Raw genomic sequence first — 15686 nt, 5'->3', positions numbered from 1 at the left:
TAGTATGAGTTACATTAAAGACAGGCTTTCTCTATAATTATCGCTTCTTGCGAACAGCTCAATTGTTTGGGTGCTACTTGGGGGTGTGGCATCTAGAATATTGTGATTGGTCTTCCAATTTCATCCCTCGGCCGGCGTCTGATAAGCATAGGGATTCTCTCTAAGTGGCTGCAGCCACTTCTCTTTCGTCAAACAGGGCTTATTATACTCCAACACCAACCCATGTAGTTGAATCTCATCACGGATCCTATCCATGCGGTCCCATGGATACCCCTGCCCTTCCGTACTCTTCTTGTAGGACGGCTTAAAAACAATATCGATCTTCCGTAGGGCGGCCTTCCTCTCTATTGCAGCTTCAGCAAATGGTGTTACCCAGTGCTCTTCTTGCTCTCCAAAATCTGTCCAGGCCTCAGAATGTTGACCATAGATTGAGAAGTCCAGGATAAAGGTATGCAGGTTGGGACCAAGCAATATGTCAGCGTGCGATATAGAAAACGCTAATTTCTCAGTGGCATATCGAGGCCAGCCTCCAAGCTGCCATCTTGAAAGTGTGAGAACTTCTAATTTGGGAAAGCCAGATGCCTGAAGGAGTTCATTTCCACCAAATGGCAAGTACCCGATATTGATAGATTTCAAAGTGTGCTTGTGGATGGCAAGCCATTCACTAAGTATGGGAAGGTCCATGTAAAAGGGATTGTTATAGGAGCTGTCGAAGCGGAAATGGACCAATGATTCAGGCCAATTGATAAGCTGCTGTGTGGCTTCGGGAGTCTCTTCGTAGTCACTCAGACGGAGAGACGTAAATTTTGCGGCCCGGTACTTCTAGGAGTAGTGTCAATTCTCATATACAATTGGAGTGGAGTTATCTGTGATACCTTTGGTTCCAGCAGAACAGAGGCTTCCGTGCTAGTCGACTGTCTGTAAACTCCACAGAGTGTCAAACTCTGGAGGGATAGCATATCAATTTGCTCGACAATATCTCGTAAAAAGAAGCCAGGGCTCTGCAAGTTACTGGAAAGCATGATAAAGGGAAACTCGGGGATTGCCAACCAGTGTGGTGGTGAAAGGAGAGATTGAATGTCGTTTTTTTACGTCCAGTTCTCCGCAACCCCGCATCAAAGAATGCCCGGTTAATCTATTAAGCTAGTACTTAACTATTAGGCTAGTATGTTTACATGTCGGCTAGTATTGATACATGAGTCAGTGAGCCCTCACTTGATTCTAATTTCTAAATCCGTCTCAAATCTTCAGCAGGGCGCCTTTCACGGAACGACTCAGCTGAGCAGTCCAAAGTGTGTTCTCGTTGAGAATAAACATCTGGCCATTACGACCAAAGGAAAAGTTAGCCGCTCCATCTTTGATGAGAATCTTGCCCAGGAGGACGCCACCAGGCGACCAGACGTTGATGCCGTCTCCACAGCCAGCATACACGTTGCCGTCCATATCAAGCTTGATACCATCAGGGACACCCGTGTCAGCCATCGCAAAAACACGGCGATTCGTGAGAAACGGTTCCCCGCCGATGATGGACACGTCAAAAGCGTAACTAATGCAGCAAATCAGAAAAGGCAAAGCGGTATTGAGCGGCTGAGTAAGGAAGTTAACATACATAGTGGACGGTCCGGTAGGATCATTGGTACCATCACCGAGAGCAGACGCGGTATCTGTGACATACACGGTCTTCTCATCCGGCGAGAAAGCAATCCCATTTGGCCGACCAAATCCATCGGCAACGACACGCACGTTCTTGGTGACAGGGTCAAACCGATAGACCTGGTTCGGCAACTGGGGCTTTGGACGGAATCCTTGTTTAGAACCATAGCTGGGATCAGTAAACCAGATCGACCCATCGCTATGAACGACCACGTCATTGGGCGAGTTAAATGGCCGACCGTAAAAGCCACTGACGAGTAGCTCTGCTTCATACGGAGAGTCATTCGACATCTGGTATAAACCGCTCTTTTCGGTTTGATTTCCCTGACCACAGAAGAGAATCCCGTCGCCATGGTTCACAGCACCGTTCGCCATGGGAATAGTGGTTTTGATAACTTCGCTGGTCACAGGATGAGCGTTGACCTTGACTTTAGAAATTGCAATAGTCGAATGGTTAGTGACGGAGTCCGTAAAGATATTGCTGGTCAAAAATAGCTCGTCAGTAGACGGGATAAAGACGCTGGCTTCGTGCGCAAATGGGATATCATCATTCTTGAGGAGCGCCTCCAGTTTAGGAGCAGACCCGATAATGTTCAAGAATCTGTTATCGTGGATCTCAAACGTGGACGGAATCTGAGAGATATTGGCCAGTTGGCCCGGGAAGGTCAGATTGCTAGCCATCGTGCACAGAGTCTGGCTGATACGTAACATCAGAGTGCTGGGACGGGGATGAGCACTTTATATTGAGCCACGGCACAGAACCACGCTAGTGAATCCTCTATCGACTGGGCTTCCTATTCTGGATTCATGGTCGATCATCTCCATCAGATTAGGATATGGGATCCACTTTCCAGGATTGACTTTTCATTTGTCGCGGAAATATTCTCCGAAGTTCCGCCGTACAGATTGGCAGCTGGATGTCATTCTTGATATGCGATTCATGCAAAAGCAATCAACGATACGCTGTGGGGTTGCCAGATTATACGACTCTTTGCTGTAGCACACGGTGTTTGTAAACGGCAGTGTGCCACCCTAAAGATATTACCAAAATACCACCTCGGAAAGGGTCAAGCGGGTCCACGTATATAAAAGCGGAGACATGCCTAGTTTTCTGTTGTCATCATGTTCGGTCACCGAGGCACAAGAATACTCTCGATCATACATTTTAATCAATAAAGGGGAAAGCGGTCGTAGACTGGGAGCGTGCTCTTCGTGGATCTGACAGCTTTTTCTCCATTAATCGAATCCCAGCCAAACTCCCCGCCAGCTTCAAGAGAGATCCCGATGCTTCATCAACTCGTTTTGACGGGATTAGGATAGAATTGCCACCTAACAGTGCGGAAGCCGAGGAGAAGCTCCTCGGGTATCTCCAGCATGAGATCAATGAAACGTGGTCATTGGCGAGATTGAATCTGGATTGTAGCAATTTACGCATGTTCCGGACAACCAAGGAGTATATAGGGTTATCCCATCCGAACACCATACCTGGTGACAAGGTTGTCGTTCTTTTGGGGGCGCCAGTTCCCCTGGTTCTGCGGGAGTACAGCGAAGGATATATTCTAATAGGGCAGAGGTAAGCTTGACTACTTTTGATACACTGTGTCTATCATTTGCTTACCAGTCGCATCCATAATTATATTCATGGCATCATGGATGGGGAGTTTATTCAGGCTGAGATGCACAAAAGTCGAGGGCGTGAACCTCAAGACTTTGAATTATTTGACATTACTTAGGTCATTTTGTCGGCAACAAGTCCTTGTACACTCTGGATCGAGAGTTCATCATAGTTGACTGTAGTTGATAGGATGTCTCCTTTACCTAAGACATTTATCACGAGGATAGACAAAGCTCGCACAAAGTGTTAATTCATAGGTTGACGATTTCATTCCTATAGTCGTGATTCGCAGCGCTTTCCCATCATACATTACGTGGCAGTATACCAAACACAATGGTAGACTATTTGGTCTCATATAAAGAAGCGCGACGATGCAACTTCCGAGACTTCATCTGGATATTTTGGAGAAAACGAAAAAGAAAGAAAATACAACGGGAAGGATATGGGCTAGAAAAGTACCCCGACTCAGCCCAAGGGGCAGGATTGTCGAGAACATGGACGCTATCACTTACCCACCTACTTTTTCCTTTCTTCTTTTTCTTTTTATTGAAATACCCACTTGGCCAGTGACGGCCGCATTTGATTTAACCTCTCATGTGATTAGGGTTTGAAAAGAAAACTTGTCTGCGTTTATGATATGTAAGGCGGTCTCAAGCGTCCCTGTCGTTACCAGTGCATAGCGTTGCCTCGACAATAGGCAGCACACAGCTTATATATGCACGTCTGTATGTCCGTCCTCTCACTTTCCTTAATATGTCAAAGTTGGACAATGCCGATCACTTTATGGAGTCTAAGCTTTGGTGCTGCCTGCACAGTAAGTCGAACAAATATCAGCCGCACGGCGCACGCACAGTCTCCAGGTGACTATGGTACCTGCTTTCCCTTGGGTCGTTATTTTCTCGGTAGTGATGCAGCTTGTTATTTGGGCCTTTTCGAGGAAAGCGTGGGGTTTATGACATGTCCGAACATTCTATCCCCTTGCTTTTAGGGTCAAGCTGGCCGACGATCTCTCGGCTGGGATTTGGAGTTGAATGGATCGGCAGAAAAATGAACAGACCACAGCTCGGTGAAAACAGTTTGCCTGCTAGGTATGGACAGCATGGCAGAACCAGTCTAGCTAGGGTTCTTCACAGAGAAGACTCGGTGCATCGTGTATCGTACTTGTTACAGGTTGACAAGATCTGCAGTTGTGGAAATGGATGGATTGAAGCACTGAGTCGTTCACACTAGCTCCCATTCATTCTAATACGTGGAGGAGACTTGCTGGCGGTGGCTTGAGTTATTTGCGCTCACCCCACCTATGTGGACCAAGTTCCGTGCTGCGTACTTTATCTTGAACATTCTGGACTGCGGATTGTCGTTGTTGGTTGAGCCCAGTGGTCTCTGGGATATGAGACGATATCAGATCGTTCCCAAGGACCGTACAGTGATTAAAACTTATCCGGAAGGGTTATGGTTGGCTATTATCGATACCGGGTCGATGGACTTTAGTTTCTAGATAATTTTCTATTCAGACAAATCACGGTGCAGTCAGCACAGGGCACCAAAAAATCGAGTATTCCAGTGCTGAAGTGGCGGAGCAAGTTCGTCTATGCATGGATTCTATTGGCTAACTAAGATATATCACCCTCACCACTGTGGGCCAGTAGGAGAGCTTATCTGGTGCCGTACCTCGTAAAGAGCTCTCTAACGAGCACGAGGCTCCGTGTAGAAAGGCACATGTACTTGCGAAAACAGCCATGAGAGTGACTGTTAGCTGTACCAGCCGTCCCCGGCTTTTCCTTTCCTACCTTACTTTTTTGGGCCGTCATATGTCAGGCCATCGGCGTTAAGATTGGTTCGATCCTAGGCCACCGCGTGTACTCCACTTGGCTCCGTCTCGACAGTCTGGCCCTGACTGGAACTACCATTAGCAAATTATGACACTTTGCAGTCAGGTGAAATTATTTAATGACCCACCACGGCAGTATAAAGACGAGTTCAACCCGGATTTTGCAACACCTCACATCTGTTCGGACTATCGTGAAGGGTGATTCATTTCACCTGAGGCTGGGCTTGTTGTTTAGCGCGGTCGCACGAGGCGGAGTCAGATGTAGGGTTTTTTTTTTCCTACATAAAACCCCTCATCTCCCCCCAAACGCGCTGGCTTACAGCCCAACTTCCTTCCTGACAGCCCTGCGCCACAGTCGGAACAACATAGCCATGCCGACAAACAACATCACACAGGCGGTCGATGAGATTATCGACTGGCTGAAAGAAGTTATATGTTTCAATGACGGATCGGAACTGGCAGAAATTATCCGTCGCGACGGACTGGAGACTTTGACCGACGAAGAAGCCGTGCAGCTTTTGTACCGCCAGTTCGAACGCGAATTTGATCGGTTGAAACGCGTCGATTATACACTTGAGCAGGGGGACGGGCATCCTCTAAAGGGAACGTTAGATGGGAAAGGCCTTACGCCGTCGCAGTTTCTTTTCGGTGAGGATTTCGCCGAGATAAACCGAACGGTGGTCAATTTTCTCTCTTTAAAATGGCTTCTGGAGGATAACCGTCAGGCTTTTACGGCGCATCAACCCAGCGTCGTGCAGCTGTCCCCAGCAACATTCAAAAGCTTTCGCGACTTAGCACGGAGTATCCTGAAAACCCCAGATGATATATTGGCCCTAGTTGTATCATTAGTACTAGGAGACGTGGGGAAAGATCCTGAATTAGAAAAGGAGATTCAAAGGAAAGACGGCCAAAAGCCAAACCATGACGAGGTCCTGGCCAGCGCAATCAAGCTGCGTTTGTTTCGCAAGCCGCTGCGCTTACTCGCGCCGGACAAGCGGACGGAGGTGGTTCTAGGGGTGAAAGTTGGAGCAAAGCTGAACATTCCCCAACTGACACAAGGTGAGAACGTCCCAGGGAGTCTGGAGAGTATTCTCATGCTGCAGGGACAATCACAGGCATTTAAGCTGAAGTACCTCGAGATTATGCTGGATGTATCGGGGGCAGGTGCTCATGTTGACGCGCGTGGTGCTGTTCGCATGATCGAGCCGGTCTGCCAGTCCTTTTTGTCTGCCTACCCGGTATTGGAGCAGGTTATTTCCAAAAAGCTTTCAGTGCGTGACGCGTATAACAAGGTCCTGCAAAATCGAGGTCAGCTACTATCTGACCAAGGCTTTCGTGCATTATCCACAAATAACCGCAGCGAGCGGGCCTTCCTCCGCCTATGTGCGATGGGTAGAGTAGCGGATAAACATCTAGCTGAACTGTTTGAGAAAGCATTCATAGATCTCCCGCAACCTATACAAGAAGAGCTTATCACAGGATTGAACGTTGACGGATGCAACGGCGAAGATGCAGTAATTCTGTACTACATGCCCGCGATATTTGCGGAGGCATTAAGGGTCACCCGTACTGCACCGGATATAAAGAAAGTCCAGGTGCTTCAGAGCCTCATGTCATTCATGGCGCGCACATACAATGATACAAAGCCAGTTGACGGGCATCCCGGCGCCATTCTGGAACGTGACGTGTCGCGGGCGAAGGACTATATACGCAAGGACGGTTTTATCGACGATCCCACCATTTTGGATCAATGCGTTCTTCCAGTGGCGACATGTTAAGGCTGGCCCTGTGTACTTTGCTTTGTCCCCCCCCCACAGACTCCCTAATGTTAAGGTTCAATTACTATTGAGCAACCGTCATGCGAGAATAATGAGAAATGAACTCATGACTTTGGACTATTCTTACTTCAAGCCTTTCCTATTTGAGCCTGGTGTTCTTTTGCCGCGTGCAATACGTTGTTTATCTATTCTTATTCGGCTTTTTTATGACAAGACCTTATGCATATTTCTTTATAATGACGCCGCCACGCTTACTATGAATCTGACTTATGAGGGAGGCCTTTTCTATTTGTCATTTCCTATTTGATGCTTTGTTTGGCAGCGATATCAATGTTTATACGTGCTCGGGAAAATACTTTGATCAATATCAATATTGAAAAATAATCTACTGTACTCATTTATCTGGTAGCGATAAGATAAGCTGTGGCGATAACGAAAGAGAAGTCGTGATTAAATCTCAGGCACCAAGGTTTCGAGCGTCGGAATCACTCGGAATGGGATTCCACTTTTGCACTTCAGCATCAGTCTTGGTGACCCCCGTCATTCCGCACGACGATTGCCTGATCACCTCTCGGAAGCATTCAGCCGATCCCTGAGAGCCTATTCTACGAACTCATTGACTAAGATAATCTTTCACGAGCTCATCCATGCAGTCGGAATCTCCCACGCACAGCAACGTCCCCTCGGAACCCCCTCGGAAAAAGCGAGCCAAATACACTCAGGTCGCTTGGTGCGTCCATCACCTTGGCTGCAACGTTAACATGGGATGCCACTTTGCTGATTAAACGCTTGCAGTAATGAATGCAAACGGCGTAAATTGAAATGCAGCGGCGAGCCAACCTGTTCACGCTGCGCCCGTGATGGCGTGTCATGCATTTACACGCCGAGTGCTTATGCGTTGACCAACGCTGCGAGCTCTGTGGAGGAACCGCACGATGAAGGGTATGGGAAGTTTCGCGTTTGAGTTGAGCACCCGTAGTTGACCAAAATAGGGTATCTGCACGGTTCCAATCAGTTGATCGCCAAATCGAGTCGCTTCAGCGCGAGATGCGAGCGATGGCGGCTCGATTGCGCGAACTCGAATCGTCTTCGCCGGGCAACAGTAATGCAAACCATCCCACTCTGAGGCAGGCTTCTATTGGATCATCTCAAGCGCCAAACACTGGTCTCCAGCGTATTATGAATCGGCCAATGTCACCATATCACGTTGGACCCACGAGTGCGGAGTTCGGTCTCACCGCGCGTCGCAAGCCGTCGGAGGACGACGATGAATTCGAATCCACTGCTGCACCGAGTCCCGTTGCAGCGCCTGATGCGGATATCGCGACCCATGATCCACTCGGAAACCTAGGGATGACGGAGGCTCTTAGGCTGGTGACGGTCTATGAAAACGCGGTGGGCTTGATGTACCCCTGTGTTGATCTGGACAGTGTGCGGGCGTATGTTGTCGATTTCTTTCGAGATGACTCTCGTCAGATTCTGAGCGCGGAGGAACAAGATTGGTTCTTTGCGCGTGATGTCGAGGTGCTGAAAATTATCTTGGCAATTGCTTTAGTGACGGAATCGCATGGGCGGAGTGGGCGAGCTGCGGTGTTGGCTGAGCGTGTTGAGGATCGTTTTGCGACTCGCGTGAATATCCCCGAGGTTGACATGAAAGAACTTCTGATACTGACCTTGCTGGTGTGTAGCCTATCCGCTCTGTCCCCGTCATATATGGCTAACAGGAATCGTCCACAAGTCAATATTCCATTCGTACCGGGATGATGAAGTCATTTCGTGGCGCTGCATTGGGATGGCTTGTCGAGGCTCAATGCAACTCGGCCTACATTGCCAGGAAACCTGGTACAGAACAGGAGGTGTGTTCCCAGGGGAATTGCAATGGACGTGGGCTAGTCGGCTATTTTGGTGTATCTACGTGCTAGATCGAAAATGGTCCTTTGGCACCGGGCTTCCATTCGCGATCCAGGACACGGACATGGACACCAACCTTCCGGAGCTGGGCACGGCCACGCCTTACCTGACTTGTATGATCTCATACGCACGACTCAGCGGCAAGATATGGGGGCTTGTAGTCGGCTGGGGCAGTCGATCGCGTGCAGCGACGTCGGATTATTGCTCCTACCTTGATTTCCAAGTCCAGCAATGGATTCAATCCATTCCAGAGGAGCTACGGTTCGACCCTTCACGACAGCCTTCCCCTGACTCGGTACAGAACGATAACATGATGATGCTACAAGTTCTTCTTGCGCTGCAGGCGAACCAACTTCGGATTCTAGTGTACCGCCAAAATTTACTCGGTAGTGAGAGCATCGAAACAAATGTCTCCGGCGCATCCATCGCCGTCGAGACTGCAAAGAGTACGATCCACATGCTAGACTACTTCACTCGTGTTTCGGACATCTACTTTCAGCGTCCGGAGCCGTTCAATTACTTTTTAATTTCGGCACTGGCCGCGCTGTTTCTTGCCGTGTTCCATGCACCGGGTCGATTCAGTAACGTCTGTCGCGCTGAATTCTATGCCGCCGTAGACATGGTAAGGAAGTCATCGACTCGGGCCAGAACATCCAGACGACTACAGAAAATCATTCGCAGTCTGAAGTTGATTAAGTTGAATGTCGGGAAATCGCCTTATAGACACGGACAACCGCCGGAAAGCCTTGGCAAGGTCCTATCTCGTTTCAGCCACGGGCAGCATGACTCGAATCCACCCACATTGTCGCAGTCTCCGTTGCCCTCGTCGCACCAGCACCGGCCACCCGGTATCCCGACTCCACAGCCTTCCACCTCCCTTTGGTCCGTGTCCTCCCCACCGGTTACGGCCCCAGTTAATTTTGGCCACAACGACGATAGCTGTGATGACTTGACCAGCTTCTTCGAGATGGCAGGAGGGCTCTACTTCGATCCCAAGACGGGTCCCCCCGAGGAGGCACCTGCATCCGAGGGCGCTAGTGCAGGGGTGGAAGGGGTCGATGCGTTTCACGCTGAGAATGAGGCGCTAACCCGTGTAATGGCTGGCCTGTTATAGATGGAGGGGGCAGTCTGAGAGTTTGAGTACCGAATTCTTCTTCGTATAATATTTTCACCCGAGGCGTCCGTGACTTAAGTCGCTTGATCCTAAAAGGGCCAAAGTATCCCTGCCATTGGTGGAACTAGTCTAATGCACGAGAGCCAAATAGTGTGAAGCTAATGCATCCCCAATCCCGGGGTGTCTGCCTGAAGAATCCACTCGGGTAATTGCCCAAGCCAAGACGATCAGCAGTCCCCATGACAAGTGTGTTTAATTACCGCAATGGGCAAAACTCCTGAATGAGTGGCACTACGAGCCAATCACCTTTGAACTTATACCTTTGCCCTGCTGAATAACCCCAATGATGTAATTTCTCCGTCGCTATGTGAGGAGTTCATGCTAGTGACAGGCTGCCTGACCGTCTAACCGCGTTCCTCGGTCATTTCTTGGCTCAGTGTGGAGGGGTTATTCAATCACACCGAACATGCGGTCTACCCTCTCATATGTCATTTATTTTGGACATATCAGCTGTTATCTTTCTCAAGTGGGACTGCCAGTGGAACATGCATGAAACATTCAGACGATGGAGTGTCTCCGCGTCACGACCGGTGACTTGTACCATGCATATAACGCATGTACTATAGATCGCTCCGTCTCAGCACCAACAACCGGGTCGGACATTACTAGAGGCACCCGGAGACAATACATCGGAGGATTGCGTTCCTCGAATCGAAGCATCTGTTGATCTCCGGCGGAGTAAAGCGCCTCTCTCCTGGAGACGGCGCGCACATACACACGGGGATTAAGACAAGAAACTGGGAGTCTAGTATATATAGTACCGCGTATCTCGTAGGACAATCGACCTTGCAAGCTACCCATCTCTCCGTCTTCACTAACCATGTATCTCCAATCTTCTCTTGCATTAGCCTTTCTGCGGGTTGCGGTGGTTCATGGTTACGCGAACCCGGGGGCTTGCTCTGGTGCCTGCAACATCCATGACCCTGCCTTGATTCAGAATGGCGATGGAACATACTATCGCTTCTCGACAGGGAATGGCATTTCCTTTGCTACTGCTTCGTCCATTGAGGGTCCTTGGACAGCTGTTGGATCTGTATTGCCTGATGGATCCTCGATTGACAATTCAGGGAGTAATGACCCTTGGGTACGTATTCCTTTTTTTATCTTGTATTATCGGCTTCACAAATTGTATCCTCTTTTCGTTCCATGTTGTATTTTCTATTTTCTATTTTTCATATTTTCGCGGGTGTCATCCTATGTACGATGTTGAAATGAACGACCCTTGTCCATCTTCCCGCACTCTTTACCAAGCATCTCACGGTTAACACCTCTTAGGCACCCGACGTGCAAAAGGTGGGTGACCTTTACCACCTCTACTACGCCGTGTCAAGCTTCGGCTCCCAAGAATCCGCCATCGGTCTCGCAACCTCTGAGACCATGGAAGAAGGCACCTGGACCGACCAGGGCTCAGTTGTTACATCCACAACCGGTGACCAATACAACGCCATTGACGCCAACCTGCTAGTGGACGGTTCCGCCAACTACCTAACCTTTGGATCCTTCTGGCAAGACATCTTCCAAGTCACACTGAATGGGGACGCCACGTCTTCGACGTCAACGCCGGTTAACGTTGCTTTCGATCCGGCTGATACACATCCGGTTGAGGGTGCTTACCTCTACAAATACGGTGATTATTACTACCTGTTTTACTCATGGGGAACATGCTGTGGATATGATCAAACTCGACCCGCTGAAGGGCAGGAGTATAAGATCAAGGTTTGTCGGTCGAGCACGCCGACTGGAGGCTTTGTGAGTTTCTCTTTTCTCTTACTTTGCAATCGACCGGTTAAGATGGATAGCTAATAATGTAGGTTGATGCGAACGGTGTCGCATGCACGGATGGCGGTGGTACCGTCGTTCTCGAGAGCCATGACAATGTCTATGGACCTGGTGGACAGTATGTGACATAACTATCTTCGCTTGAGTTTATGTTTACTAACTTTCATAGGGGTGTATACACTGACCCGACCCTTGGCCCTGTTCTCTACTATCACTATGTTGATACGACCATCGGCTATGCTGACTCCCAGAAGCTATTCGGATGGAACGCCATGGACTTCTCCAGTGGATGGCCTACTGTCTAAGTGCATCATCTGTCCAAGTAGTGAGAAGCATCTTGTATATAGTTCAGCTTCCTGTGGAGAATACATTTCAATAATGGCGAGTGAGCCGATTGACCTCCCTTTTGAGAAGACGTTCTCATATTTTCCTTCCTGTCATCCCACTTCACAATTTTCACTTATGTATACTTTTACAGTCTCAGTATGTGCCATTCTCCAATATTCCCCGCTTGTCATACATATTATACGTGACTGAGCCAAAGATTCCATTTTTGGCTATCGCACCTCAAGGGATGCCGATTCATTGGATAGGCGGCACAGCCGCCGAAAGGTCTTCAGGGATGGAAAGTTCCATTCTCTTTTCCGCCCGAACATGGCTAGTCTGAAGAAACTCCTTGTAGATGTCGTCTTCACGGACAGGTGCCGAGCACACTATTTATAGTGAGTAGCCCGTGCGATCGTCGGATTGACATAGATCTTCGGCGCTGTGACTTAGTGTGTCACAGCTTATCTACAACACGGGACACAAACGGAACGTCACGATGATCATGGGTGGCTTATAAGCTCATCCAATTCTAGTATATTGGAATCGATATCTTTTTTATAACCTGCGATTGCGGTATTTGTGGAGGTTTATGTTCCACCTCCTGGCCCCTTGGCGCTTCAACATATCGGGGCTCAGAGAAGAGTCCTTGCGTGTTGTGCCCCTGGGCGCATCATCAAGCGAAAAAAAGGGATAGTGATAATGGTTAGGTGCCTGAGGTGTCTCTATTTTGAATTGCTTCTAGGTCACGTGGATTGGCTAACCGAGCAACATCCCTCAAGACTCAAACTGCTATCTCAGAACTGACTAGACGATGTATAGCTATATACACACCGATGAATTGTCCCACATAGGACTGTATGAATACTAGTTAGAAATCCCTCGGCAAATTTCGGCTTGGCACTTTCCATTTCGTAAGGGTTCAACCCCATAGCTGAACTTAAGTTGAACCCTTTGCTTCTCTCAACCCTCGCGTCTTATGGTATTTCTATGCTTCAATGCAGAATCTAAATTTATCGACCTGGACAAGACTTTCTACAATAAATTATCTTGATTCCTAATTTGCAGAATGGCCTAGCTTGTGGCTGTATACAGCGATGCCGTTGTCATAAGTATACAATCGTTTGAACAAGTAGGATTAATATATAATGATGTACCGCAACTGTATGCATAGAGCAGCGTAAATTTCGCGTGGCTGGCCTCACTTGAGTTGATGCTTAAGTCCCGTCCCAGAGAAGCCTAGTAGGTCTCAGAGGGATTGTTTATTTATTTGTCTATTTGTCTAGGAAGATGTTCTAGGATATTTGTCATGGCTTGAAAGGCGAATGGTTCTTATTATTCCGGAGAATCTAGATGCATGAACCGTGCTTTTTTTCGGTACCTATCCAGATCACCACCATGCAACTAACTTATCAAGCAAATCAGCCGTTAATTGTTCTAGTAGGGAATTCTCAGTTCTCCATATGGAGAGCTCTGCTCGACGAGTCCTTCATCAAGCGAGGCGGAGTTCATGGTGGGTGTCGGCCTTCGCCGGTCTTCGGGTACAAGACAGTCACGAGAATTTCTCGGCCGAGGGGGAACTTGATCAAGAACCATGGAAATTGGTATTTAGTATCAACCTTACTCCAACACAACCACGAAATTCATAGAATCTTTAAGGTGTCTTCAACGTCTACCAATCTGATACTACTGTCCTTACCCCACAAATAAACTATCTTGTCAGGATCGGGTGCTCAGGATGAAAGATAGTGACTCGCGTCCTCATACAGGACCCAAAAGCCTTTCAAAGTATACGGCGGGTTGGAGAAGAATCGTCAGCAACTTCAGTCCATCGTGTGTTAAAGTCTACATCCCTGCTGCAGCAATTGAATAGTGGCTAACGGGTCGATCCCACAGATGGTTTTCCACGACAATGGGGACAGGCATGGCCGGAATATTGTTCCATCTGATCCCTTTCGAGCATACAGCGCTACATTACCTAGCCATAGCCTTTTTTGTGCTGAATGCGTTGTTGTTTCTCACCGTGCTCGGCATGTCAATTCTCCGCTATACTCTCTACCCTGAAATTTGGAGGGTCATGATACAAGATCCAGTTAACTCGTTATTTCTGGCAACTTGTCCCATGGGGTTTGCCACCCTGATCGAATTGTGGGTGTTTATTTGCGTTCCGCAGTGGGGAGACTGGGCGAAGACAACGGCCTGGGGATTATGGATCATCGATGCGGTCGCAGCGGCAGCCGTCACAGCGTCCCTTTCATTTATTCTGTAAGTCTTCCCCGAGTTCTGAAGACCATTTGTTAATATCTGCAGTATATCGCAACATTACGTCACATCATTGGAGCGGATCACCGCGCTGCAATTGTTGCCGATCGCTGCCACAATCGTCGCGTCCGGGGTTGGGGCCGAGATCGCAGATATTTTGCCTAACGCACAGCACGCTATGGGAACGGTGATCGTGTCCTACGTGCTGTGGGGCATGTCTACACCAATGGCCATGATGATCCTGGTGATCTATTACCAACGTTTGGCGGTCCACAAGCTTCCATCAAGGGAAACCATCGTTAGTTGCTTTCTTCCACTAGGGCCTCTCGGGTTTGGGGGATTCAGGTTAGTGCAAGCCACAATACGACCTTTGAGAAAATTAGTCTGACTCCCAGGCAGTATCCTCTACCTGGGTAAGGTGGCTCGACAGCTCCTCGGTGAATCCAACGCCATCGATCCACTTGTCGGGCACATCGCATACGTTTTCGGTCTCTTGCTGTCTCTGTTGATGTGGTCTTTCGGGCTGATTTGGCTCGTTTTCGCGCTGGCTACCATCTACTACCGATCACCGTTTCCTTTCAACATGGGCTGGTGGGGATTCACATTTCCGCTTGGAGTATATGCGGCCAATACGATCCTGCTGGGGAAGGAAATGAATTTAATGTTTTTTAAGGTTTGCGGGACGGTAAGTTACCGTAGATAATCGTGAGAGCCCATGGAAAGAAAACGGGAGCTGACAGGTGATAGATACTCAGCGGCGCGATGATATTATTGTGGCTGGTGGTTGCCACCCGTACCCTGCACGGGGCATGGCGTGGCGTTTTATTCCATGCGCCGTGCCTACAAAACTTGAAGGAAAAGCTCGAAGATAGCCAGGATGACGCGACGAATGATGAAGCATAGGCTAAGCGCCCCAGAACCTTGTTCTGGCTAAGACCCTGATTTTGGCCGATTCATCCAAATGGTAAGCAATCATGCCATTGAGGGCAACTTCTTGTTTTACTCATAGTCTACAGAATTGACACCAATCCTGCAGCTCATCACATGGTATACGAGCTATGCCAGGGGTTCACCAATCATATCGGGTGTTTGAGGATTGGATTCCGGCTAGTATGCAGTATCGGTACGAGGGACCAATCCGCAGCAGATAGCGACGCCGCTCCCCTTTCAAAATCATCCCGGCAGCCTCGTGTGGACTCCCAACCGGGTACTAATAGGCGAAACGATACCACCTCGCTTCAGTTGTCAGATAGTGACCCACATGACTTTCGCTTGATCATAAGCTCGAGCCGTCTTGCGGCTGAAGTCTTGGTAGTACCTATAGAATCCGGGGTTCCCGCCCCATGGAGCCCGTCTCTC

General features: G+C 48.7%; 6 protein-coding genes across 6 annotated transcripts; 4 read left to right on the top strand and 2 right to left on the bottom strand.

Moving 5' to 3' along the window:
- Positions 1-120: 120 nt before the first annotated feature.
- BDV38DRAFT_281941 (uncharacterized protein) lies at positions 121-1022 on the bottom strand (the record flags this gene model as incomplete). Its single annotated transcript, XM_032059683.1, has 2 exons — positions 121-822; positions 876-1022. 2 exons carry the CDS (start codon positions 1020-1022, stop codon positions 121-123), a joined length of 849 nt encoding a protein of 282 aa, XP_031914703.1.
- A 217-nt stretch (positions 1023-1239) lies between these two features.
- BDV38DRAFT_292211 (SMP-30/gluconolactonase/LRE family protein) lies at positions 1240-3095 on the bottom strand (the record flags this gene model as incomplete). Its single annotated transcript, XM_032061962.1, has 2 exons — positions 1610-3095; positions 1240-1546 (listed from the first exon to the last, which is right to left on the bottom strand). Exons 1-2 carry the CDS (start codon positions 2362-2364, stop codon positions 1240-1242), a joined length of 1062 nt encoding a protein of 353 aa, XP_031914702.1. The 5' UTR covers positions 2365-3095.
- A 2375-nt stretch (positions 3096-5470) lies between these two features.
- BDV38DRAFT_270486 (uncharacterized protein) lies at positions 5471-6877 on the top strand (the record flags this gene model as incomplete). The annotated part of the gene is made up of 1 exon (XM_032057165.1): positions 5471-6877. One exon carries the CDS (start codon positions 5471-5473, stop codon positions 6875-6877), a length of 1407 nt encoding a protein of 468 aa, XP_031914701.1.
- A 647-nt stretch (positions 6878-7524) lies between these two features.
- On the top strand, positions 7525-9902 carry BDV38DRAFT_270485 (transcription factor domain-containing protein; the record flags this gene model as incomplete). The annotated part of the gene is made up of 4 exons (XM_032057164.1): positions 7525-7607; positions 7673-7819; positions 7870-8557; positions 8712-9902. 4 exons carry the CDS (start codon positions 7525-7527, stop codon positions 9900-9902), a joined length of 2109 nt encoding a protein of 702 aa, XP_031914700.1.
- Positions 9903-10782: 880 nt separating this feature from the next.
- On the top strand, positions 10783-12046 carry BDV38DRAFT_270484 (arabinan endo-1,5-alpha-L-arabinosidase; the record flags this gene model as incomplete). The annotated part of the gene is made up of 4 exons (XM_032057163.1): positions 10783-11046; positions 11238-11711; positions 11774-11859; positions 11911-12046. The coding sequence occupies 4 exons, from the start codon at positions 10783-10785 to the stop codon at positions 12044-12046; spliced, it is 960 nt and encodes a 319-aa protein (XP_031914699.1).
- A 1628-nt stretch (positions 12047-13674) lies between these two features.
- Positions 13675-15509, top strand: BDV38DRAFT_68745 (TDT family transporter). The gene is made up of 6 exons (XM_032063775.1): positions 13675-13898; positions 13962-14330; positions 14376-14672; positions 14727-15012; positions 15075-15291; positions 15364-15509. The coding sequence occupies exons 1-5, from the start codon at positions 13804-13806 to the stop codon at positions 15228-15230; spliced, it is 1203 nt and encodes a 400-aa protein (XP_031914698.1). The 5' UTR covers positions 13675-13803; the 3' UTR covers positions 15231-15291; positions 15364-15509.
- The last annotated feature ends 177 nt before the right edge of the window (positions 15510-15686 follow it).

Source organism: Aspergillus pseudotamarii (assembly GCF_009193445.1).
Source record: "Aspergillus pseudotamarii strain CBS 117625 unplaced genomic scaffold BDV38scaffold_20, whole genome shotgun sequence".
In the NCBI taxonomy this organism is placed as follows: Eukaryota; Fungi; Ascomycota; class Eurotiomycetes; order Eurotiales; family Aspergillaceae; genus Aspergillus; species Aspergillus pseudotamarii.
This window is presented reverse-complemented; position numbering and strand designations above follow the sequence as displayed.

Excerpts from the sequence above, each read along its gene's own strand:
- BDV38DRAFT_68745 (XM_032063775.1), top strand. The coding sequence starts at position 13,804 with ATGAAAGATAGTGACTCGCGTCCTCATACAGGACCCAAAAGCCTTTCA. Across the intron at positions 13,899-13,961 it reads GTCAGCAACTTCAGTCCATC|ATGGTTTTCCACGACAATGG; the intron begins GTGTGTTAAAGT and ends TCGATCCCACAG. Across the intron at positions 14,673-14,726 it reads CTCGGGTTTGGGGGATTCAG|TATCCTCTACCTGGGTAAGG; the intron begins GTTAGTGCAAGC and ends ACTCCCAGGCAG.